We start from the raw sequence: 26,514 nt of genomic DNA, 5'->3' as shown, positions 1-26,514 counted from the left end.
AGAGAACAAAAGTTGAACATTTATGTCAGGGGCAGATAACCTGCAGCATCAGAGCTACAGGCAGCCTAACTCCTCTTTTTTTGTGGTCCTCGGATCCAATGGTTCAAAACCAGTGGTCTGATTTCTACCTATTTTGAAGAGGAAATGCATGAAAATTGTAGTCTAAGCTCTAAAATGGGCATATAAGCATTAAAAATGAAAGGTTACTAAACTTATGGAATTATTCCTAGCCTTGAACTATCCCATAGGTAAACTATGGCTTTTGGCCATAAAGAGGTTGTTGCCTATTTCATGGAGGAAGGTTCTGCACAACATTAATGCTCTCTGTTTCTCTCCATGCCAAATTTCTTGATTTACACCTCCTCCCCACGTATTCACCAAAATAAAATGACTTTCCTGGACGGTTTCTGTTTCTTGCTGAGCTGCTGCAATATAAATGCCTACATTCACCCTGGACAACGTCCTGGTCTTCACCTTTGACTGCCAATCAAATGAGAAGAAGTAGAGGCACAACATGAATAGAACAGAGTTCCTCTAGAAATGGAAAGCCAAGCATTTGGAGGTTGGAAAACATGCAGCTATGGTAGCTGAGCCACACATTAATGTTTGGGAAGGAAAGAATAGTTGATACACAGAGAAAGCTGCTGGAATGGGGCCAGTTGACTAACGAAAGAGGGAAGGGAGGGATGAGTCAATGATGCATATACCCAGTTTGCCTTCTGTAAAATGAATACTTGAAAGGGAAAGCAACACTCAAAATTGTGATTTGGAGTTTGGGAATTTAGATCCTACCCCCTAAGATTTACTCAATATTTTAGCTTATTGTTTTGTGACAGTCTCCTGTACTGATTTATAATGTATAAACTAGCTTAACAAGTATACTACGTGGCATATTAACTAGATTTTAAAATTTTATTTATAAGTACTAATGTGTAGGCATACCTTCAATGAAAAATTGCCTAGAAATAGAAAGCTAAAGTATTTTTTACAGTAAAAACCTTTGCAATGTTTTTGTCAGAAGATCCATTCTGTTTACTGAACCTTTCAGGCAAATTACTACCCTTAATGTAGTTCATCACATAATGAACAGGTTGCTTACCTGTAATTGGCTCTCTGAATGGTCATATGTGCATTCACACAGTCTGTCTTGGGAATTTTTCAAAAGTGAAAAATATTTTGGCAGGAAAGAAGCTTTGCTGTTCATGCTTGAGGTTTCTCTTCTGCTTCCCCGAGACAATACAGCAGGTAAAAAAAGCACCAGAATTTATCCAAAATACTCACTAGAAAGGGGAAGGTGGGTGGGTTGTGTGAATGCACAGATGATGTCTTCCAGATCCCTAGCAACAGATAATCAACTCTTTTTCTTCACTGAGATCTCTAAGTGCTTCTCACATATGGGTAACTAGAAACCTTATCTTCTAGAAACAAGTAGCTTATCATATGAACAACAAAGACAACACATCTCAGCCAAAAGTAACATCTGTTCAGGATCAAACTCCTGTGCAATAATGCTTGACAATTATCAGTGGTTGAGAACATGTATATTTGCACAACTATAGCTAATGCATCACCTTTAGTTCTTCTTGAGCATATTGTACTTGGCAACTCTTATTTGTACTTGGTTATAATTCTGCCTGACTACCACAATGTGCTCTGATGAGGCTATCTTTGAAAAATGACCAGAAATTGCTGCTAATGCAAAATGCTGTAGCTAGATTGAGAAGCTGCATGAGCTGACAACTGTCTATCAGATACAGTATAAGGTTACTTTCAAAGGTAGGTCTGATTATCTAAGGCAGGGGTGTCAAACTGCCGGCCCACGGGCCGGTTTCATCATAACGGAGCCACGCCCACCCCATTGCCGGCAACGGCGTAAAAGCTCCGATACGTTGTGCGACATCACGTGACGTCGCGAGTTTGACATGTCCGATCTAAGGGACCAACTTTTATTAACCTGACTGGGCACTTCAATAAGGCCCTTTTGAAGATGCACTCATTGCCACAAGTTTATCAATCTGGTATGCAGCAGAGAGTCCTGCATACCAGATTGAATTCACTCCCTTGAATTCCCACTTTCCCAACATTTAGGAAAATGGCAAAAACATCTCTTTTGTCATACACTTAATTGAAATGAATGAGGGTAATCAAGATGAGAATCTATTAAAAAGGGTGCACAGGTAGTCCATGTTTAGCAGCTGCCTTGTTTAACGACCATTCTCAGTTATGATGAGGAAGAAAATGTAACTTTTGGCCAACCCTTGCATTTACAACCTTCATAGGTCTTTAATGCAAAGGAAGCTGAAGTAAGATTATAGAAGCACAATCACAGTTTCCAAGCTTCCAGTCCCAGTTGTGGTTGCTAAACAAGGATTATATATATAGTATCAATCAAGATGAAGACTAGTTTGGATTTAGCATATTCTGGAGAATAATTCATTCTGCCTGAAAAAGCTGTCTGTAGTTAAAGACTTCTTCATGGCCCACTGAAGACTCCAGAACTTCAGCTGATAGTAGTTTTAAGTGCAGGATTGGCATAATTATATTTACTGCATAAGTCAACCTGATTTGGGAACAGCTGTAAATGCCTCATTTGCAACATGTAGCAGCCATATTGCTGACTGATGTATCCCATTGGACTACATTATTTTGATCGTGAATGGTTTACACTGATCACTGTTCAACAAAGTCAGTGCAAAGTGTTGATGTTACTCTTCAATTTGGTATCAAATTTGCTTAGTTATGTGAAAGATTCAGACAGATTGTAAGCCGTCCAGCGTTACCCTGCAGTAAGATGGGCGGCCAATACATTTAATAAATAAATAAATAAAATTTAGAGGAGATGCCTCCTCATCAATATAGGAAGAACATCCTTATATAATTCAAATTGTTTAACCTTTGAAAAAGTGTCAAATATTTTTTACCTTTTTAATGTTCTTTAATTCTTCCTGCTGTTGTTTATGTGTGTCTTATATGTTTCTCTCTATATAGATATAATATACAATATTGCATGATGGCACCAATTACTCTAGAATTTCTTCCCTCTGAACAGCTTCTTTTTTACTATTTTTTAAGAAACATCTCAAAATATATTTCTATTCATTAGTTTTTTTTTTTTAGAGAAGTCATGCCTATTTGGGAGTACATGACAAATGAACTAATTAATTAAACGCTGCATAAGGGACAGGTATTACTAAGATATGATGCTATCAATTCATTGTGGCATAAATAATTCAAACAACAGAATAAAGAAGACAATCACATTATGTTCACACCCTACATATCAAAGTGCAAACAAGGGAAAGCCAATAAAGGAGTGGTCGTCTCATTTATGGTACGTTCTATGGGACAATGTGAACACTACAAAGTCAGGGTATTTACAAGAGAACAATAGTTCTTTCTACGTGTTCATAAAAGCAGCAAAATCTAACCTAGCCAGTTTTTAAATCAGAGCTTTTATACCTGAGTGTTTGCACAGTTTTTTTTTTTTTTTTTTTGCAAATAAAACTATTCTGCAGAACTGAAACAAGATCCTTTTGGAACAGAACATTTTAAAAGCTGAGCTATCATTTTCAAATCTGGAACATAATATATATCTTGTGCGTTTATTTAACTTATAAAAATTACTGCAATATTTTCCATTATCTTTTCAAGAGCCTGCTGTCTCACCTTCTGTTCAATTTCTTCATAATCATCTTGGTAACTTCCATAGATTGTGCTGGATGAAGATGAAAATGTTGGACCCTGAGAATAGTATTGAGAACTTCTACAGCCATCTCTCCGAAGTTTGTCACATTCTGTAAGTGGTGGAGGATATATAAGAAAAAGATACCATTAACTGTTGTTGATTTACACAAACATTTCAAACAAGAAGTACAAATATTTCCAGGGAGGTCTTATTCATCTGTAACTAGTTTTCTCGTCTTTAATAGTTGAAAAGAGAAGAAAGTGTGGCTAACTGATGTGGCAATGTCAAAGGCTAGAAGAATAGGAGGCAAAGAATTGAAGAAGATCACAAAGTATCAAAATCTGAAAACCAAAGTTGAAAGTTTATGATGTGGTGGTCCCATAAAAAAAAACCTTAGATGGCACTTAGAAAATCTGCTCGTTGATAATAATAGTTCCATATGTCAATTACAAAAGGCCAGATTGCTTGGATTCACACATATATATGCTAATACATTACAACATATTAGGTTCTTGGGAAGAACTCAGTGTATATGAAGGCCAATACCAGCTAAAGAACTGGCAGCTGTGAGTTCACATTGTTGTGTATATTATTATTTATTTAGTGTATGATGAGAACACGACAGAAGAGAAGTAAACATATATAGATAGGCCACATAATAATCATAACGATGTCCAATTCAGCTATCCAGGCGACCGCCTCTCACTTTGCAATGGTCACTTGCATCTATAGCATTTCTTAAACTACACATGCTCCCTGGAGAGTGCAAAATGGATGACAATGTCCAGATGGAGCCGTACTGCCCTTTTGGGCCTCACGGTCAGGATAAACAGAAGTGAATAAAATCAAATGAATTATGTATATAATAATAATAATAATAATAATAATAATAATAATAATAATAATAATAATAGTAATAATACATTCTAACAAATATTTTTCAGAATATACGGGAATTGCTGAGATGAAGAAGCTGAGTAAAATTGAATTATCTTTCCATAAACATTCTAACAACAACTTGTTTACATTTAATCTGGATAAAATCTCTTCATTTATATAATTAATTTTCAATTAGTACCTTTCTTAACTGATATTCAGAGAAATATTGCTAAGAATAACAGATGCTGGAGCATATGGGAAAATAAAACCATCAAGATTTGGATGAACATGCTAATTTGCCCAATCCAACTACTTATTTCACCTTTCCAGATATTGGAAAGGGGCAGGTGACAACCAACATTTTTCAAAGTCTGCAAAATTAATTTTATTACTATAATATGATCCAAATGTTTATGGAGATTCTTAATCATTCAACTCACAGGTGCTTTTTCCAAAAGGCAACTAGACTTTCTTGGTTTTTTTCTTTAAAAACATTTAACTTCTCATCCAAGAAGCTTCTTCAGTTCTATAATAAGAGCCATAAAACTTTATACAATGTTTTGTATTTTGGTATGTTCATTCATATATACAGATGCATAGATTCATCTATGTTGAAGAAAAAATATTGTATCAGTCCAATGTAGGGCCACACCCAAATAAAATATCTGTACTGCAGTATTAAAATTATAGCATTATGTGATAATATGTAATAACCAACCAATTGTACAATGAAGCCTATTGGTCCACCAGCAGATGGCCTACAGAGGCAATCACACTGCCACAAATTTCCAATACAGTAATCCAAATTTTATAATCTCTGAAATCTGGGATTGTTGTGGATTGTTTTGCTTTTAGTTACAACAACAACAATAATAATGTCCAACCCCCTGCTCAGGCAGGAAACCCTATACCATTTCAGACAAATGGCTGTCCAATCTCCTCTTAAAGACTTCCAGTGTTGGAGCATTCACAGCTTCTGGAGGCAGGTTGTTCCACTGGTTAATTGTTCTAACTGTCAGTTAATTAACAAGCCAAGAGAGGAAACTATGCTTTTATCCTAGTTGAAATTTTTATTACAAAACGCACAGTGCCTGACTTTAGATGAAATTTAAGATGACTATGAACATGAAATCACTTAGCTCTTTAAAGATACATGGGATCATTCAAATGAAATAGAAATTTCTCCTACTGCGTTTGATTAAAAGTTATCAGAGCTACATTGTTGATAAGAAGTGAAATAAATATAGAGGTATTTGCTAACTTTGTCACAATGTAGGATTCGCACTTTTTGTTCATGTACACGTGTTGCAATATCTTATTAAAATCTTATTAAGGGGAAGAACTTATGGCACAAAAATAGCTCCTAGTTCCCACATAATACCTATCAATGATGATTAAAAACAAGAAAATAATTTTTCTTTCTTTCTCTCTCAACACACACACATACCCCAACCCAGGGGTAGGCAAGCTTGGCTCTTTTATGACTCATGGACTTCAACTCTCAAAATTCCTGAGCCGGCATTGCTCAGCTTGGAAACCTCTCCCTTTCCCCTCAGCATGGCTGGCTCAGGAATTCTGGGAGTTGAAGTCCACGAGTCATAAAAGAGCCAAGGTTGCCTACCCCTGCCCCAACCCAATCAAATTTGGGATTTTTTAAATCTCAGTTTATTCATGAACTCTTATCTGATTTCTGTATTCTTTCACAAAAGCAGCCAAGCAAGCACGATTTAAAGAAAAGCAAACTCAAATATGGTGTAAATCAATTCCTTGAAACATAAAACTGTTTTGACTGAGACCAGCAACTGAATTCCATCTGAGAAAGATGTTAATTGCAATGTTCTAACAGAGTAGAATGGCAAGCTTTGCAATTAAGTTAAAGGTGCAGGACTATGTCAGATAACAAGCCTGATTGTTTTCTCATCATCTCCTGAATTCATCATGTTACATAGTTACTTATCTCACTTAAGTAATGCAGGAAACTCAAAACTTCTAGCAAATGGAGCCTGCCTTTGTTAACAAAGAGCATATTGCAAACAGCAAAGAATAGATTGGCAGAATCTTTTATTACATAGATTATGAAGATTATGCAGTTCTGAAAGCCACCTATAGAACTGTAAAAGCTGTTTTTAAAAAAACACCTTGCTTGTATTTGTTTTTTCTGGTGTAATTGTTGTTTGTCCCAATTCAGTCTATTTCAAAGGTTTGTTCACTTAGCAAAATGCTGAAAGTGTGGTTTTGCATGTAGACTAGGAAGCCTCAATATATGTAGCACATCCGCCAAAGTATTCATTCCCCCCCCCCATTCATATGCATCTGAAATTATGTGGAATGTTCATATAGCTTATAGAATTTATTGTGATACTGTGATGTTGTTGTAACGTTTTGTTCAATTTATTTTCCAAAGCACCAGAAGGCAAGACAAGAAAAAATGAATGGAAACTAATCAAGGAAAAAAGCAACCTGGAATTAAGGGGAAACTTACTAACAGTGAGGACAATTAACCAGTGGAACAGTTTGCTTTCACTCGAGTTTTTTAAAAAAGAGACTGGACAGCCATTTGCCTGAAATGATATAGGGTCTCCTGCTTGAGCAGGGGGCTGAACTAGAAAACCTCCAAGGTCCCTTCCAGCTTTATTCTGATTCTGATTGTGATGTTTAATTCCTCGTAGCCATCCAGAGTCATGATGTTGAGATGATAACCATATAAATATAAATAAATAATAAAGTGGAAAAGTTCCTTTTAGCTGGATGGGAGAAGACTATGTGATCCAGCCTTGAAAATGTGGTCACACAGTTTATATATCATAATGCAATACCCCAAGTTTCCATGTAGCTATGGTAGCAAAAACCACAGTATAAATCACAAACTCAATTCCCTGACTCTTCATAACATTTTTATGCTGGTTTTGTCACTGAATACAATTCTGATAATATTTTCTTTTAATTCTGGTTGTCTATTTTCCATGCCGTTTTAATAGCAAAGCAACTAGTCAAAAAAGCTTCGTTTTACATTACTTCAAATATCATGTTTTTGAGGAAGAAGTTATTTCACTTTTCACACATGGAACGCTTCCAACAGCAGGTACTGCAGAAAGCATAAAATGCACTAGAGCTCATTATTTCCTCTAGCAACATAGAGTCCAGGGGTACAGGACCCTAAAGCGCTAATCCTGCTTTCTGGATTATTTACAGTATTTTTTTAAAAATAGCCCTTATATTTAGGAAATCCCATCAAATCTATAGAGAGTACTTTTTTAGTAATCTGAGCACAAGCAATTGATCAATTAGTGCTGAAGTACATGTGATCATTTTAATTTTTTTTTACAATAGAAAGACCAAATAATTAAACCAAGAGAATTCTTTGTAGTAGAATGGACTACTTGAGTTCTTTGTAAAAATATATTCAAGTAAGTCAGTAAGTCCCCTAGTGCAGGGGTCCCCAACCCCCGGTCTTGGACCTTGGTATGAGGCCATGGCATGCCAGCAACCAGTCCGCACAAACAAGGAAAGCGCCATCCACAGGATGCAGGCAGCACACAAAACCATGCCCCCTCAGGTCCGTGGAAAAACCTCTCTCCACGTAACTGGTCCCTGGTGCCCAAAAGATTGGGGGCCTCTGCCCTAGTGGCAATGACAAATCAATGTTGTTTTCTTGGTAGTAATATGGCAGTGATTTGCCATGCCTTCCCTCCCCTCAGAGTAATTGTTTTTTAAATTCTCATATTTCACAGTGCTGAGATTTCAGTTCTTCATGATATCCCATCTACATCTCAACCTTGCTTAGGTATTTCAAGATTTTCCATGAACACTTACGTGCTGCCATCTGCCAACTTCTCCTCAAGTTAAGGGTTTAGCCTGCTGTTAAAAGTCATTTCCTGTTCATCAACTGCTTTCCACTGAGCAAAGCAGAAAAGGGAGGAAAGTACCAGAAAGAGGGGAACAAGTGGCCTTGCAATATGTCTCACATTTTGGACCCATCCATTACAAGTACAGATATTCCTCTAGGAAAGGTAGCTAATGACATATATTTCTCCCCTCTGCTTATATAAAGATATGCATTTTTACCATTACAATACAGGCAATGAACACATGAAGCTGGCTAATTATGAATTAGTCTGTTTTAGAATTAAAGTCTGACCATCTTTCCAACAAGCTTCCCCCCCCCCCAAAGGGAATGTTGGTGACATATTAGTAGTTATTGAAAATCATTGAGTGTTCTTATTCATCATTAGATCATGCTCAGTGCATTTTTATATATGTAGGTATGTAAGTAACCTACAATTGGATATTTTATTGTTTCTGGCCATATGGCTGTAATAAACTGATTGATTGATTGATTGATTGATTGAGCCCTTATATGAGGAGATAGCTTTTACACCAGGCATAAACCTTTTCTTCAGCTTTGGATTAGACACCCTGGATGTTCTCCAAGTCAACACTAATCTATCTTCAACATTTTCCAATTAATTCATTAATGCAGATTTATGTCACACAAAAAGAGAAAAGAAAAGAAACAAGTCAGGATGCTCTGCTAAACCATTGTTGCACATGAACTGCATTATTAGAAAGCCTCTCAAATCAAAGCTTATACTTCTGTTTTATAGGAACAGCTGAAAATTAATACAAATGTTTGCAAAAGGGATTTAAAATCCACTAACAATGGGTATAGTAGCACAAAGCAGCTGATGGTTAATATAATTGCAACAGCTATCTGGATCACAAGAGGGCTTTTAAAAACAAATTCTTGATTCTGATAAGGATCTATTTCTGTCTAACAGTCTAAATATGGCAAATATGGCAAAACTTCAGCAATGAAGTTTGCATCAAGTGGAACAGGACCCATTTCTGTAGACTTAAAAAAAAAAAGGCTGTCAGTAGCAGAAATGAGATGCCATAAGGACTGTTTCGTATCAAGCTTAGTTTTTTTTTTTTTTTAATGCTAACAGCAGCACTTGGGCTGTTGCTGAAAAAAATATCCCAGCCTGGAATATAAAGCAGGTTCATGAACTATATCCAGAGTATATTTCACTGCAGTTTTGGGAGGGGAAAAAAAGCTTCTCTTTTTTTAAACTGAGACAGGAATTTGAACAAATGTGTTCCCAAAGCAAATTGACAAAACAAAAGACTGGTTGATTTTTACATTTTTGACAATGACACACTGCATAATGGTTATAACTGTTTAATTCTCAATAGCTTGGTACAAAGGCACTATGTAGGCATATACAAACATAACTGTTTTCCCCCAAAACCAACACGTATTAAAGGCACAAAATAACATTCAGATATTCTGCTCTCAACCCTTCAAGACCCATTTTGTCATTAGCTTTAGGGGTCAGCATAACAAGTTGCAGTCTTCCCTCAATCACACACTGGACTATACACATTCCCTGCAGCAAAGTATTTATATAGATTCCAAATTAATATGCACTTTTCAAGATGAAAGTTGGCTTATTCGTTCACTGGTCATCTTCTTGGTTCATATGACTATCACGAGAAGATTCCCGCTTTGGGGACAACGAGTTGTACTCAGTTATAATCTTCAGAAGAAGATGTAATGGGATAGAAACAGAATCTTTGTATTTGCAACCCCCTGAAATCTCTTTCAGCAAACTGGGGCACGCTGTGGAGTCTATCTGGAAGCCCCACTAACACATATGACGTTCACTGCATGAATGGAAGTCTATTAGTGCAACTAATTATGGTGAAAGAATTAACATTATGGCTGTTTTAAATGATAATGACTATTTTGTGATTTTTTTTCCCCCAGGCTGCTGTGTGTTTTAATTTTTTGCATATGTATTTTTTTATTTACTTTTTATTATCATTAGCTACGCAAAATAAAGTATTTGAGATGAACGGCCATAGAAATCAATCAAATAAAACACTTTAAGCTAACAAGCATAAAGTCGAGACAGGGCTTGCATCTTCAGCTTTCCAAGAAAGCACTAAAATCATTGGCTGAATTCTTCAAATCCTGGCCTAGCACAAGGGCAGGCAGAGAAAGAACACTGAATGCAACTATCGTCATAAAGTTGTCACCTGATCAGAGAAGGAAACAGAGCAACAGATGGGTAGGGATTTGCAGAGATAAAGAGGAAGGTTTAGGAAAAAGATATGTTTTTTTATTAGGCATGATACCTACAGTAGATTACAATGAGGGCTCACTGCTGGAGCAAAAGCTTTGTTTCAAAGTTAATAATAATTTAAGTTCCTTAATAAGTACTGACTTGCCAAATATCATCCAGAGAGAACTAAGTATTGATTATTCATGTTATGTTCTAAGCAATAAATGTTGTGAAGCATGCTTCGCACATTACGTATAGGCAAACAATTCACTACATTTATTTTCACAATGTAGAGGTAAATGGGCATGACTGAGGCAATCACTCCTTATTATCCATAAATGCATAGTGTAGATATCTAAATTACTCAGAGACAAATGGACAGGATCACCTTGAGCCCTCCCTAGTGATAGCTTGTTAACAAATACCATTTGCAAAATACTATTTTCGGTTTTGTGCCCCCCATTATGGGTTTTCTATTCATGCCAATTGTTATTTTCCAGGCACTTCGCTTGAAATTCTCTGATTGGGAGAATAAAAAAGGGAAGTATTTAATTGTAGGCATGAATTTTATTTTCAACTTGGATTATCAGCACAGAGCAATATTTTTTTCAATTATACTACTTTTATCTTTTGTTTACTGCATTAGATTAGCTTGTCTTCAATTTCCTTCAATAAGGAAATAAAATTCAAGCTGTGCTTGAATTAGGAATAGAAAATAGTACATTTTTATACACAAAAATAATTTGATACTTCTAGTATAAACACATATACTCCATAGTTAGTTATAAAAATTAACAGTTAGAAGCTTCTAACTGACCTTGCCTGACCCCAGGATCATATGAGGAAGGAAGTTGACCAGATAATTCCAGAAGTTTAAGTAGTAAATTCAGATTTGAAAAAGCATCCTGGAAGAACTTTTATAAATCATTTCTAAGAAAACTTAACAACTGTGCCCATGAAGACACCAAATGTTCATTCTGGTTTGTAGACTCTTAGAATATCTTTCTGCATAAGAAATAGCATCCAGCCTCAGAACAGAATCTTCTGATCATTTCCACCTGGAAATTCTAAAGAAATGGGAACCCTTTAGAGGAGTCTTTGGTATAAAGCAGTGGTTCTCAACCTGTGGGTCGAGACCCCATTTGGGGTCGAACGACCATTTCACGGGGGTCGCCAAACAACGCCGTCCGCCATTTTTTCCCCCTTTTCCTTAGCTGTGCTACTCCCTTTTATTCTATTGGCTTTTGAAAGCCAATAGAATAGACTCTCTTGAATAGAGTCTAATTCTATTGGCTTTCAAAAGTCAATAGGAATTGTCCAGGCTGTCTCTGCCCTGCCGAGCCCGCCAAAAGTCCCAGTCTGCAAACGGTGCTGCACCAGTTGAGTAGTCCTCGACTTACGACCGGTTGAGTAGTCCTCGACTTACGACCGGTGGGGGGTCGTGGCATTAAAAAGGTTGAGAACCACTGGTATAAAGGCATAAGTGCAAAAGAGAAACAAGAGGGAAATACCCATACAGTCTGCTTCTGTAATATGGATGCAATCTACCACCTTCTGATCTCCAGATACATTAAATGCTTTTCTCTAAATATAATAAATAGCAGTAAAGAGAATTAAACAATACAAATACCTGTTCTTCCCTTTCAAAATAGGACAGTGTGATTTTGTCACTTACCTTCAAAAATATATTCATAACTGGAAACTAAATCATTTCTTAGAATAGCTCATCAACCTAGTTCAGGTAAAGCTTTTATTGCATTATTGTCCTGCCACATTTACAAAGTTTTATGAAGGTCCAAATATTGTTGTGCCCTCATTTTTAACTATCCTATTTCCCCACCAATATTTTTTATTTTTATTTGTTATTATTATTATTACTATTATTATTATTTTCCAAAGCGCCTGAAGGCAGGACAAGAAGCAATGGATGGAAACTAATCAAGAAGAGAAGCAACCTAGAACTAAGGAGAAACTTCCTGACAGTTAGAACAATTAACCAGTGGAACAACCTGCCTCCAGAAGCAGTGAATGCTCTAACACTGGAAGTTTTTAAGAAGAGACCGGATAGCCATTTGTCCAAAATGGTATAGGGTTTCCTGCCTGAGCAGGGGGTTGGACTAATGACCTCCAAGGTCCCTTCCAACTTTATTATTGTTGTTGTTGTTGTTCTTGTTCTTGTTATTATTATATCATCCCACAGTCAGCCAAATTTTCAGACTGGGTTTGGCATTTTTGTCTACCTACTGAGTCCTTACCAAGGACCTGGGATAGGTAGATCTGGATGGTGTTACAGATATCGTCGCAGGATGGAAGCTCTTCCCAATAAGGCCGCCTTTTGCAATTGACTGATGGCAAATTTGTCAATGCCAATGGTGTTTAAGTGGTTCTCCAGTTGTTTTGGGATTGCACCAAAGGTACATATTACTACTACTACTACTACTACTACTACTACTACTACTACTACTACTATCACACAATATCTTTTCATTGTAGTGTTAAAAACTCTGTGTGGAAGCATTCCATTTTTCTGACCACAATTAAAGAACAACATATTTTCACATTCTGCTGCACTTCACTCGAAGCAGCAAATGTTTGAACATTTCTATTCTTGTCGACCACTTTTGAAACTAACTCTTATCATGTGAGGTGATAAATTACAGAGCACAGAGATTTTCACTTAGGAATACATTTTCCATACTGAGATTAGGGCAGCAGTTTTTCTAGCTAAAATCTACTCTATAAAATCATATGTCATTTAATAATGATCATTAAATCAAATTAAAAACCATATCATCAAATACTTCTGGAAGCAAGAGGGTTAATGTTTTTATATTAAATATTTGTTATTTGGTTACTAACTTCTACTTTTACATTAAACAATTAATTACATTATTCAAACAACTTTGGCTGCAATGAATTTTTCAAACAGTAGTGCCTGATATTCTAACTTCATGCTTTCAATATTCATGTACAAAACAAACTCTACCCAAGATATCAGCTAATTTTTTTTAAAAAAAAGGAACTTCAAAGTAACAATGAGATTTTTTTAAAAAAAATGCCACAATACAATCCAAACATGCAAAAATAAAAATAGTTCATTGAGAACACAGATTTTCAGCTATCAGCTTATATTTCAGACCACCCGCTTACTTTTAGGGTGTCTCAGAGGCTACCTTTCTTCTTTATTCTGTGTCAAAATAATTTAATAAATATTAGGCTAGAAATGAACTAATCTGAACTGGTCATTTGTCATAAGAGTTTCTAAGCAATTTGTGCCTTTTCTATATTCTAAATTCTTTCTCTACTGGATGTTCTAAGACCGGGAATTCTCATTTCCTGGATTTTGGAGAGGGATTAAAGGCAACATTGTACAATAGGCTTCAAGGTGACAGAACAAACCTGTTTAATTCCCCAAACCCATTAGTGAAATTAAATGAGTTTGTGAATGAATTTTGGAAAAACTGGAAACTGGAAAAACTTAAGAAAAATTAAGAACTTTGAAAAGATACATGATTCCTTAAGGCAGGAGTTCTCAACCTTGGCAACTTTAAGACTTGTGGACTTCAATTCCCAGAATTCCTCAGCTGAGGAATTCTGGGAGTTGAAGTCCATAAGTCTTAAAGTTGCCAAGGTTGAGAACCTCTTCCTTAAGGAAACAAAAGGTGGTAGCTGTGATCTTGTTGAGTGAACATGTCTTTGTAAAGTTCCTACCTCTCAGTACGGACTTCAGATTCAATTTGGCTTGACGATGCAGCTCCTCTACGCAGGGCGGCCTGCTGGATGGTAAGAAGACATTCTCCTGCTGATGCCAGGGCGCAGTATAATGAACTGTCCATCTACTCTCTTCATCTAGATTGGAGACAGCTGTAAAAGAGCAGAAAGACAAAGGTAAATTAAACACTGTGTTAAACACTAAAAGTTAAAAGAATGAAATCACTTGATAAACTCAGAGAAATGAAAGGAGTAATAACAACCATTTTGATTACTCACTCTGTTTTATGTAGGTAGAAAGGCATTTATGTGGTTTGCTACAACACAGTAGCCCAATAGTTCGAAAAACAACATAAAGTATTCACGTAATGTTTTAAAAAATATTTTATTTTTTATTCCCTTATGGGTTTATTTATGGAGCTAATATGAGACTCCAACTGAAAGTGACAGAGTATCTTATAACTTCCCGATATAGTTTTCTTTAAAAAAATGAACACAATATAATAATATACAACAAAACACAACATCAGCACAATCAGCAGCAAGCAATAACACACTTCAAAAATGAAACAAAGACTCAAATAATTTCCCAAAGACCCCTTGGAAGACCCAGGACTTAACATAGTATAGCAAAGCTCAGTCTGACCTCAGGAATATGCATTAGTGTTGTACAACGCTAATGGAGTAGAGTTGTGATTTAAAAGGATATGTAGCAAAATGTATTAGTGCAAGCAAAGTATTGAGGTAGCCAGCATCTCTGGAAGTCTTAGCATTTAGCAATTGTCTCTGCATATTTGTGCATGTATAGTCATTTGCTTCCCTGGGAAAGGAAGACGTAACTAAGGACAGATGTAAAAAACTTCTGGAACAGCTTGCTAAAATATTAGAGGAGAGAGTTCAGAATTGTTCTTTCTGACCAAAGAATTCCACAAACAGAAAGAAGGCTCTGACCCAGACCCTCATTTACATAAACTTCTCATTTACATAAATTCATGAAAGGAGTAGACAAGTCAACCTCAGAGGACAAAAACACAGAAGCAGAAGGAATCTCTTGGGACCCAAGCCATTTAGATAGAACTTTAGGATTAAAAACCAGCCTTGAGCGGTATAAAAGGAACCCTCAATTATTTATTTAGTCCCCCCCTTTCTTCACTAAAGAAATGAAAATGCTTGCACAAATAACTTCAGATCTGGGTCTTCCAAACGTGGGACACCTTTCTATTGGATCCCACTTTGTCTGACTTTTACAATTTGCTTAAAACTTCCGGAGGGCATTTTGGGTTGATTCTATCTTTGGTTATAATTTGGCTGTTAATTTCATTTTATTCTACACTTTTATTGGTTTGTAAAGTGTTTATTTGTGTGCTTTTATTGTATAAAGTTTCTTTGGTGCTTTATATTGTAAACTGCAAGCTCCTTAAGGATTAAGTGTTTATAAATGTAATTAAATAATTACAAAATGATTCAAAAGAATAACATATTCCAAGGGCAGATGAATGTAACTTTAAAACAGGCAGGAAAAAGTTTTTAGCCTGCTTTAAAAGGTCTATAAAGAACAGCTTGTTTGAGGTCTAAATGAAACTTCCACAAGAGTTTCCCAAGTTAAAATCTCCTTTGAGTTAGACGTTTGCCTGCCTCATCTCAACAACCTCCTAAAAGTGTGAGACACATAGCGGTGTTTCCAATATTGAACACAGCAAGCAGGCAGAGAACTAAATAGATAATTAAATCCTCCAGATAATCTGTTCCCACACTGCTCAAGTGTGCTGGAAACATTTGCGCTTCCCTCTGGAAGATGCTAGTGGGGCAGTTCTAAATGTAAGGGCTTCTGTGCTGTGAAAGGCTGCTGGATCCTTACCAATTTCTTCTGGCAAGACTTAAGATAGAAATACTTCAGTGATTAATTTTCCCAATACCGAACTGGAGTGGAGAGGCAGACATTTTTCTAGTTAGAACAGGCAGATGAAGAATGGGGACAAAAACTTCAGGAGAATGGATTGGGAGCAGCTCCAAAGCAGTTCCATCCTTTTCTATATCTCAATACTTAGTTAATTTATCTCTACCCTCCTCCCTTCTTCCCTCCCAACAAAGTTCTGGACAGCCCATAGTTGCTAGAACTCAGCCCATATGATTGCCAGGTAGACCAGGAAAACACAGCACAAATGATATTTCCATCTAGAGCTTGCCACAGAAACAGAACTTTGCCAACAGAGAAGGATTACATAAAGCCCTTGTGGAAAGGGATAGTATGATCAAATAAGAAACCACAGATCATCCTTGATTTACAACCATTTGTCTAGTGACCATTCCAAGTTACAACAGTACTTAAAAGAATGGTTTATGATTATTCACTGCACTTATGACTGTCACAGATCCCCACAGTCATGTCATGAAAATTGGGGAGCCTGGCAACAGGCGTGCCTTTATGACGATTGCAGCAAGCTGGGGTCATAATCACTACTTGCAATCTTCTCAGGCAGCTTCCAACAGGCAAAGTCAATGGAGGAAACTTGATTTGCTTAATGACTGCGTGATTCACTTAACAACTGCAGTGATTTGGTTAATAATCGTTCCAAAAAGGTTGTAAAATTGGGCACTAAATAAACTGACTTGCTTAGCAATGGAAATTCTGGCCACAGTGGTGGTCATAAGTCAAGGACTACTTGCATAAAGATACTGCTTATGTAATGATTTACAAATATTACATTTTCTTTGTAAATACAATAATGAAGAGACAGAATTCTGCCTTCATATGGTCTTCATATAAGATGAGTTCTGGAATTCCTTGTTTCCTTGGATGACACTATAGGTTTTTTTGTTTGTTTGTTTGTTTTGCACAAGTGCTTTCTTTATCTTCCTGGTTTGCTAAAATAGAAGAGCCCAACTAAGGTTCCATATATGTACTAAAAAAAATGCAGGTATGCCCTTCACAAAGATCCAAAAGTTGATATAAACTATAATTTTTGTGAAGAAGTTATTAGATGGCATGTGTGTGTGTTGTGTGTTTGTATGCGTATGCATTCAAATAAGTGAATAAAATTTTATAAAGTGTTAAAAATTACTAATCCCTTCAAAATCAGAAAGGGGTTGATTCACTTGACCAAATGTTGGATGGTATTCCTCTTAAAAGGCACATTCAAAACTGAGCAGCCGTCTTTTATTGCAGGGGTCCCCAACTTGTGGGCCGTGGCCCAGTCCCAGGCTGCGGGCTCTTGGCCAGCAGGCTATGGAAATGGCTGGCCAGTGTGCACACGCACTCCCCCCACTCACATTAGCATCTGTAGCCCCGTTTTTGCATGCGCACGGGCACGAACAGAGACGTTAGCATGGGGTTGGTATCCGTGCTCCATTTGCACATGCACCACTAGCCTGGGTGGATTGTGCGGCCCATTCGTGTATATGGCCGTTCGTGCATGCACATGGCACTAGCACATGCTATATGCACGAACAGGCTGCTAGTGCCGCCCCAGTATGCATGTCTCATGCGAGCATGCACTGATTCTGAAGCTACTCTCCTTCCCTCCGATCCGCGAGCCCGGAATGGTTGGAGACCTCTGTTTTATTGGTCTTTATTAACAAAGCACAAATTATTATATAACTACAGGTAGTTCTTGACTTACAACAGTTCATTTAGTGATTGTTCAAATTTACCAAGGTGTTAGAAAAAGTGACTTAGGACAGTTTTTCACATTTATGACTATTGCAGCATCCCCATGGTCATGCGATCAAAATTCGGAATGCATGGCAACTGGTTCATATTTACAACAGTTGCAGTGTCCCAGGGTCATGTGTTCATCTTTTGACAAGCAAAATCAATGGGGAAGCCAGATTTGCTTAACAACCATGTTACTAACTTAACAACTGCAATAATTTACTTAACAACTGTGGCAAGAAAGGGCGTAAAATGGAGCGAAACTCACCTAATACATGTCTGACTTAGCAATACAAATTTTGGGCTCAGTTGTGGTTGTAAGTTGAGGACTATCTGTATAATGGAATATATGCTGAGAAGTTGCGTAGGTAAATAATAACACAATTAGTGGGAAACCTGTCTGCATTTTTTTCACCACAATAACCAACCGTGATAAATGACCTGACCAAAAAAGTCTTCCCTTTCAGTCTGGCTACAGTATTTTGGCAAACCTATGAATACGACCGTTTGCCCTTAAGAGTTCTTCATGCACATCTTACTAATGGGAGTCAGCAAGATCTGCTTGAGGAATTCTAAGGTCATCCTCATTTATTACACCATATATTACCAGGACCATCTCATGCAGCCAGGTAGATCATGCTGACACAATGCTTGGCTGCCTTCTTTAGCCTTGCTGAAGAAACCCCACCCCCACCTCCCCAAATAATGAACAGAAAGATGAGCCCATCTACCTGACACTTCAATCACTTTCAATCTCTACCTATAATGAAGAATGGATGAAACAACTGCGAGGGAGAAAACAAATGGGAGAGAAAGTCACAGATGCTGAATACAGAATTAAATTAGACTTGCCACACAAATGCTGAGAGCAGGATTATTGCCAAGTTTCCTTTCGAGTTAAATGCAGAGTACCTTTGTTAAAATATATATTTATGCATAACTATTAGCCAATTAAAACAATTTGTGATCTTAAATAAGGGCTGCTTGAGCATCGGATTAGACTGAAACCCTTGAAATATATCTATGATAAGTTTGGAGAAAGTAACAAAACCAAGCAAAGGGATCCTGCAGTAGTTTTGCATGAGCACGGTGCTATAAGGACTATACAAGCTTTCAGCTGGTTAAACATCTCTATACAATCAACTCTTGCCTGTATCAAGTTTCTTTCAAGATTACTATTGCATCAAAAAGCCTTTCTCCTTTCTCCATGGCAATTCAGGCACACAAAAGAAAATGAGCAAGCGGCAATTCCAAACTTCACAAGCTCAACAAAAGCTAGGGCAGGTGCTTAGGGCACTGTTTAATAAGCTGCCTCCACACAATATCAAAGCTCAGTAAACTAAACAATGCTACTATGTACAGTTGGAGAAATAAGAGCAGGTTATGTAATGGTTTTGTAATGTTTCTGCCAAAAGTCTAAACAGATTTTTTTTTTTTTTTAAAAAAAGCCTACTTACTCTTTTTCTTGAAAAACTGTATTAAGGCTTTGAGCTTTGTATTGATAAGCACCCCCATTTCAGTAGGAAATGCCTCGCTCACTCCAGGATTCCATAGAGGGTGAGAGGTATCATGCCGAAACTAAATTCCAGCGCTTCCCTAGCAGTTCTTACAATTTCTGCTAACTTTGTTCGTCCTTATGGCACCCTTCTTTTCCTCGTTTCTTCTTTTAAAAGCAACCTCCACGTTGCAGTGAACATCCTACCCATTAGAAACCATTAACAGCCCTTGAACCTGAAAGCCTCCATCGGAAACATAATGCTGTGCCTGCAAACAGCCAGTTACAATCTGAGGAGAAGGTTGGGGAGGGGGTGAGGGCAGCCAATCTTTGTTCATGTTTGCATGGAAGCAAGATGGAGATTTCTGCTTCAATGCTCATTCATAGAGTCCCCCCTTTCTCTCCCCTCCCCACTTCTCTTAGGAAACCAAGAGTTCTTCCTTCCCCTGCAGACTGTACTTTATAAAGATGAGTACAATAAATGTACATCGTCCCCCCCTGGCATTACCTTAATGGGATCTTCAAAATCCTTTACAAGACAGAACATGAGGTAGATGCTTTAATGGGCAGGACCTAACTTATTGTAAATATGATTTTTTTTTGTAATGTCTGGGACAGTGAGATACTTAGTTTTTTTTCTAAACCCATCTTTTTTCTTTTCCTATCAAGGACTTAAAATCAGCATGATTCCAGCACTGCTATAAAGTCCCTATAGACCCATTTTTTGTGTAAATCATAAAGTGCCTTTCCCTCCGTCTGTATATTTTGATCTTTTGGGCTGCTTCTAAAATGATTTTCCTTTCAATCGTTCTGCTCTCCAGTGTTACATTTATCTACCCATTTCTGTTTTATATGAGTCTATATAGTAAACACCGCTGTACAGTTTATCTTTCCATTCATTCACTCATTGACTCACTCATAGGATTGGTTAAAACTAACTTACACTTACAATTCCCACTTAGGTATAGGGTATAGTTTCTACCTAAAATATCTTAAACCGATATTGGTTAAGTGAAGGATTTTTTAAATGAAAGCATAATCCCTTTCCTCTCCTTGCAGCAATTCACAATTTTTGCAGAGAACAATGCTAAGCACGCTATTAATGTGCTCAGCAGGGCATGCCTGTAGCACAATGCCGAGGCTCAAGAAGTCAGGCTGCCCTTTCAAAGAAAGACCAAGCAATGTCTTAGCTTGACACTGAAAGGAATTCTCATTTCCCCAAAGAAACACCAACAGCAGGGGCCATCAGTCTTTTCTAAGAGAGGCTAGATAGACTCAAAGCTTTGGGATAGCATATGTAACCAACTTTGTTTCACTACAGAAATGTAAATGGGTAGACAGACATGTTCCCTGATTAATTACCTTCAGGAAAGAACTTCTCTTACTGTAGAAGTTGCTTCAGCATACCAGAATAAAATTGGGTCCAATTCAACTTATTACCACAATGGTTTATGTTAGAAATTCTGGCCCCAATTATGCTAGTAAGTCAAGTATTCTGTATTCTGTATGAGGAAGGAGAGGGAGGATTCAATTTTCACTCAACCATGAGATCCACTATATGCCCTTGGACAAGTAACCATTTCCTAATGCAATCTATTATACAGAAGGAAACAGAATTTATTTTGATGATTGGTAATTCTTTGAAAGATGGGTATAATATAAACTTAATAAAAACTAATGCCAGCTAATCGAGATTTGTATAAAGTTTTGAATAATGTTTGGGCATGTTAAAATATAATACATAAAATGTTAAGGGCTTTAAAGGAAAATTATTTCACCGTACAATTAGAATAAATCTGGTAGCAGTTATTCAAACTAATACATTTTATTAAAAGGCATAAGCTACACTATGGTGGCAGTGGCTTCGTTAAACAGTAGCAACCACAGAGTAACATGTCTTGTCTCCTAAGAATACTTTTCTATTTAATGTATAACAAATGCATTTGTTATACATATAGAGTGTTAAACCAGTGTTTTGGCGGAGCAAACATATGTCCCATCTATGATGACAAATACACTAAGCTACAAGTATTGCCAAATGAGGTACCACAAAAAAGATATATTTTGGACTTCCGCTTCCAGATCACGGCACTTTCAGCCATACAAAGAGCTGTCACTCTTTGTTGGCTGTTTTCTCTCTACCGGTAGACCTTTATGCGGGTCTTAAATCGCCCTGGAGGGGTGACCACTGTCAAGGAGGCTTTTGCTCAGCCGCTGTGGAGCAGCGGCTCCACAGCCAGTCCGAGCTAACTCCGTACGGCTGATGGAGAAGATCGGTCAGTAAAATGGCCGTTCACTTCGCTGTGCTAGCTGAAGTCAGAAAATCATCTAAGCATAAAGAACCAGTGGTGAATCCGGGTGAGACCTTTCCTCCCTCTTTCCATTCTGAATTATTTTTCCTGCAAAGAGCTTGCTTTTTGGATGACTTCCCTGTTTTAAGAAAGCAGCTTTTGTCTGTTTGGGGAAAATAACAATAATAATAATATTATAAACAAAACTATAGAATAGCACTTATTATATTTTGAACCTTTTGAATATTGAACATCCCTGGAAAGATTCCTAATTTAGAGCGTTATTTTACTTACTATACTGAAGATATTTGCTTTTTTCTGTTTCTTTCGTTGTCATTCTTAATGAGATAAAGGCTTTTAACGTGCAAAGAAAAAGCTTTCTATAGCTTATTGAGGACATCTTGTGGCAAAAATAGTGTTTGGAGAACACTATTTCAGGAATTAATAAGAAGAAAAGATAAAGGCTTGGAAACAGCTGTGGGTTGTGTTTGTGATTTAAACATTGTGGAGGCGGATGTATATGGACTCTTAATAAATATAGTTTCCACAAAAACTTTAAAAGACTCTTTTACTATGGAAATAGAAGATTTTTACCCACAGCTTGACTATGGAGCTGATATTGGAAAAAATATTGGAAATGACAGAGGAAATGAAGTTATGGAGAAAAACTAAAGAATCACAAGCTGAGCCCCAAATTTTAAAAGACCAATCTACAGGCCAAGAAGAAGCTTATATGCAACAGTATACACAATTTGAGATGGAAGCCTCAAACTTTAAAAGATTAACCTATAGGCCAAGAAGAAGCCTATATGCAACAGTATACACAATCTGAGATGGAAGAAGAAGTTACTGATCAAGAAGTTACTGGATTATGAGCTGATATTGGAAAAAATATTGGAAATGACAGAGGAGATGAAGTCATGGAGAAAAACTAAAGAATCACAAGCTGAGCCCCAAATTTTAAAAGACCAATCTACAGGCCAAGAAGAAGCTTATATGCAACAGTATACACAATTTGAGATGGAAGAACTCACTGAACAATTGAACTTTAGAAAAATTCTGGACCTAAAATCCCAGATTGAGACCTTAAATAACTACTCTATAAATCAACTAACTAGGAGGATATTTCACAAGTCTATGTACAAATGGAGAACTTTGAAGATCAAAAAATGACTAAAAGTGAAGTTCTCACATTGCCAAAATTAACAGAAATTGACAGCCAGACGCAATCGATTGAAAGTTATGACAACCTGGATAAGCAAGCTGAAATTATAATATGGAATAAAATGGACTATATTGCGTATATGATACTGGAAGAAGAGGAAGAGAATTTTGATCAGATTGATTTGTTGATAAACATTAGTATTCAAATACTGAGATTTGATGACATAGAACCAACATTACAGAAACCAACTTGGTATAGAAAAAAAGCCAGAGTTAGATTTTAAAATGTGATTTAAAATTTTAATTATTGGGTCAAAAAGACTTTAGAAATTTGGACTGATTGGACAATCTAATTGAGTAAATGAAAGCAGTAAGATAATAATTGGTGTAATAATATGTTTGTCTTAGATATGATAGTTAATTTGGTTGAGAGTTAAATTTTATTTAACAGGTCGAAATGATTCTTTTTTTGTTTTTTGTTTACTCTGTTTATATAGAAAATTATTTTGTAATAGCAGAAGAATTAGAGAGATCTATGATAAGAGAAGAAAGGGTATTAATTAATGATGTATTAAATTAAGAGATGGAATATATGTGAAAATATTAGAATGTTATTCTTGGAATATTATGTGTGTTATAGAAGGGATACCCAAAATTTTATTAATATATTTATTTAAGATCAATTGGAATATTTTAACTGAAATTAGTGGAGATTAAAAGCAGGAGTGATTTATATAGATGTAATAGTAGGGATGATTTTGTGGATTGATTGAATTTCAAGAAGAAATAGATTAAACTAAATTTGTTATATCATGTGAAGAAATAAAGGGGGGAATTTTTTTAAGGTATTAATTTTAGTTATATATATACAACTTGTTTTGTTATGATTGACTACCCTTTCACCATGGTATTTTCCTAAGCACTTTGAAGTTAAAATTAAAAAAACCAATAAAATGTATATTTTAAAAAAAAGATACCAGTATATTTTGGTTGCCACATATTGGTTGCTTTCCCATACAAGCAGATAGAGCAAAAAGTAAATCTTTTTAAGGCTTCATTTTAAAGCACTGAATCTTCTTTCTCATGTAGTATACTATACGGCCTACTCAAAGAGAAACATTAAGAAACAATACCTATTCATTCCAATTAGATCTCATAATAAATATGTAAGAAGGAAACAAACAAAATATGAAAAAAAAATCACTAAATCCCCCCCCCACATACACTGATATTCATACTATTAATCCAATCAACCATTTTACTGCAGTGACTTATCAAATACTTCTACAAGAACTAATGATAAATAATTTATAAGTTATGAGACTTTTTTTTCCTTTTCTTTTCAAGCCATCTAGACTTAGCATCCCCTAGCATTATCCCTCAGAACAAAAGTGAGTTCTTGTCACAAAACCTCCCCCAAGAAGCAACCTCTCCCATCGTGAACTGAACTCTACTCACAATAGTCTCTTTCAACTAGGCTGCCTCAGCCTTCATGCATCTTAATACTGCCTTGGCTCCTAAGAAGTAATAATTAATTAAACTGGGGATCTGGAGAAGAATCAGAAAGTAAGTCACACTTAAAACAGCAGTTAAAAACAAAAACAAAAGCCCAACATAGAACACAAAGCAAGAGCCATACATAAAACATCTTTGTGAAGAAGATTACTGTATAAAGTAGGTAACTGCTTAGCAGAAATTCATGGCAGTTTCTTTGGCAGATCATAAATCCTGAGAAGGAGATTGGTAGATTGACAATAAATTGGATTATGATGAGAGGCCAAAAAAGTAAAAGGAGAACTGCTTATAATGATCTTATTTTACCATAAATAATAAAACTTTCTGAACAGGGGTTTTAATTTAGTATCCTTGATTACTAGGATTCATTTTTTATACCACCACAGACTACAAGCACAAGCACATCAGAATAAGATTAGTATAGTATAGTATAGTATAGTATAGTATAGTATAGTATAGTATAGTATAGAATAGTATAGTAATTATATTATTAATAAGAAAATAAGATACTAGTATTTGTGAGGATCTTTTATATGGCCAATTCACATTGATGAAACAAAGGAAAAGTATGAGGAGAAAACACTGAGGAATAAAAATAGCAATTTATTTACCAGAACTTCTGTAGTATGAAAAAGGATAGAAATAATTTAGTCCGACATTCACCATGTAACTCTATGTAAAACAGCATATCCCCTGAAAGTGACATGTCAAAGATCTCATACCCATCCTCACCTAAATGACACACACAAAATATCAAAATTAAATGCATTGCTTGCAAAATTTATAAAAATTTAGTAAAATACTCATAGTTCCATAGAATTATTTTGAGTCTGTGATGCTGACATGTAAACTTATGTCTCAGGAGTCATAATTATAGCTTGCATAAACCAAACCCTGTATGCCAAATTCAGGAATTATGGGACATATAATCTCAAAACCATGGTTACAATATTTTTACTTTTACTATACTATGACTGTTTTGTAGGCATTCATCAATCAATCTGTCTTATGGGACATATAATCTCAAAACCATGGTTGCAATACTTTTAATTTACTATGACTATTTTGTAGGCATTTGTCATTCAATCAATCTTAATTTCAAAGAATAAATTATGAAACTGCCATAAATTAAACTGGGGATCTTAAACTAGGTTTCATGGCCTATTTTACAAGTTTCAATTCTATATTTAAATCTAAAAGTTGGTTCCAATGTGCTGTGTAAACGTTACCACAAATAATTGCACAAATCACCAACATTTAAAAAGTATAAAATATGCACAAAATATTTTAATGAAATACTTCATAATATAGCCAACAAATTAGTGTGCAGGTCATCAGCAGATAGAACAGCTACATATATTTCTTCAGTAATCTACTGTAAGGTCAAGGAAGACATGATCTTAAAAGAAAAAAAAATGAGATTAAAGTGTAAACAGTCAATATTACAATCAATACAAATAAATTAGCAATCCCCTGAGGAAATCTCAACCAATAGGAGCTCCAGACTGTAAGCTTATCATATGTCTATACAAAAAACTTTGATGCTCCTCTATCTACATTCAGAACAGCTGAACCACAAAGAATCGAAGTCCTCAATTCCTTAATGTCTATTGTTCTATATCACCAGTTTATATCCATTAAAGGGAATGATATTTGTTTATGTATCAGATTTGAAGACCACCCATCTCCCTCATATAGGCAGTGATTGTTTTTGCAAAAAATATAAAACAGAAAGACAAATTTCAGAATTTTAAATAGCACTCAAAATTATTTTGGAGAAATTAATTTAGACAAAACAAGTATGACATACATAGGCATCCTAGTAGACATTAATTTCCAAATTTGCTGAAAAAATATTATTTTTACATAGCTCCTTCTACAAAGACACGGGGAATATACTCTGTGAACTAAAAATGTTAATAAATAATGTACTATATCTTTGAAGCAATAGAAAAAAGTGCTGCACAAAAGCCTTTATTTTTCAGCGCAATAAATTCCTTCAAATTTGAATAGCAACAAGTCAGTTCTGGTTACCCATTGATAGCTCAATGCCACCT

The 26,514-nt window shown here is 36.0% G+C and overlaps 1 protein-coding gene across 5 annotated transcripts in view; it reads right to left on the bottom strand.

Moving 5' to 3' along the window:
• The window catches only part of NHSL1 (NHS like 1), a 163,030-nt gene that overhangs the window by 25,663 nt on the left and 110,853 nt on the right, over nucleotides 1–26,514 (bottom strand). For all 5 annotated transcript variants that reach the window (XM_039322966.1, XM_039322947.1, XM_039322955.1 and 2 more), the window contains exons 2-3: nucleotides 14,341–14,493; nucleotides 3,667–3,794 (exon numbers count right to left, since the gene is read on the bottom strand). In XM_039322966.1, coding sequence (XP_039178900.1) covers nucleotides 3,667–3,794; nucleotides 14,341–14,493 — 281 coding nt within the window. The remainder of the gene's footprint in view (nucleotides 1–3,666; nucleotides 3,795–14,340; nucleotides 14,494–26,514) is intronic.

Source organism: Crotalus tigris, unplaced genomic scaffold (genome assembly GCF_016545835.1).
Source record: "Crotalus tigris isolate CLP2741 ecotype Arizona unplaced genomic scaffold, ASM1654583v1 scf7180000017611.44802233496:7321179, whole genome shotgun sequence".
Taxonomy (NCBI): Eukaryota; Metazoa; Chordata; class Lepidosauria; order Squamata; family Viperidae; genus Crotalus; species Crotalus tigris.
Note: the sequence above shows the minus strand (reverse complement) of the source record. Positions and strands in the feature narration are given on the sequence as shown.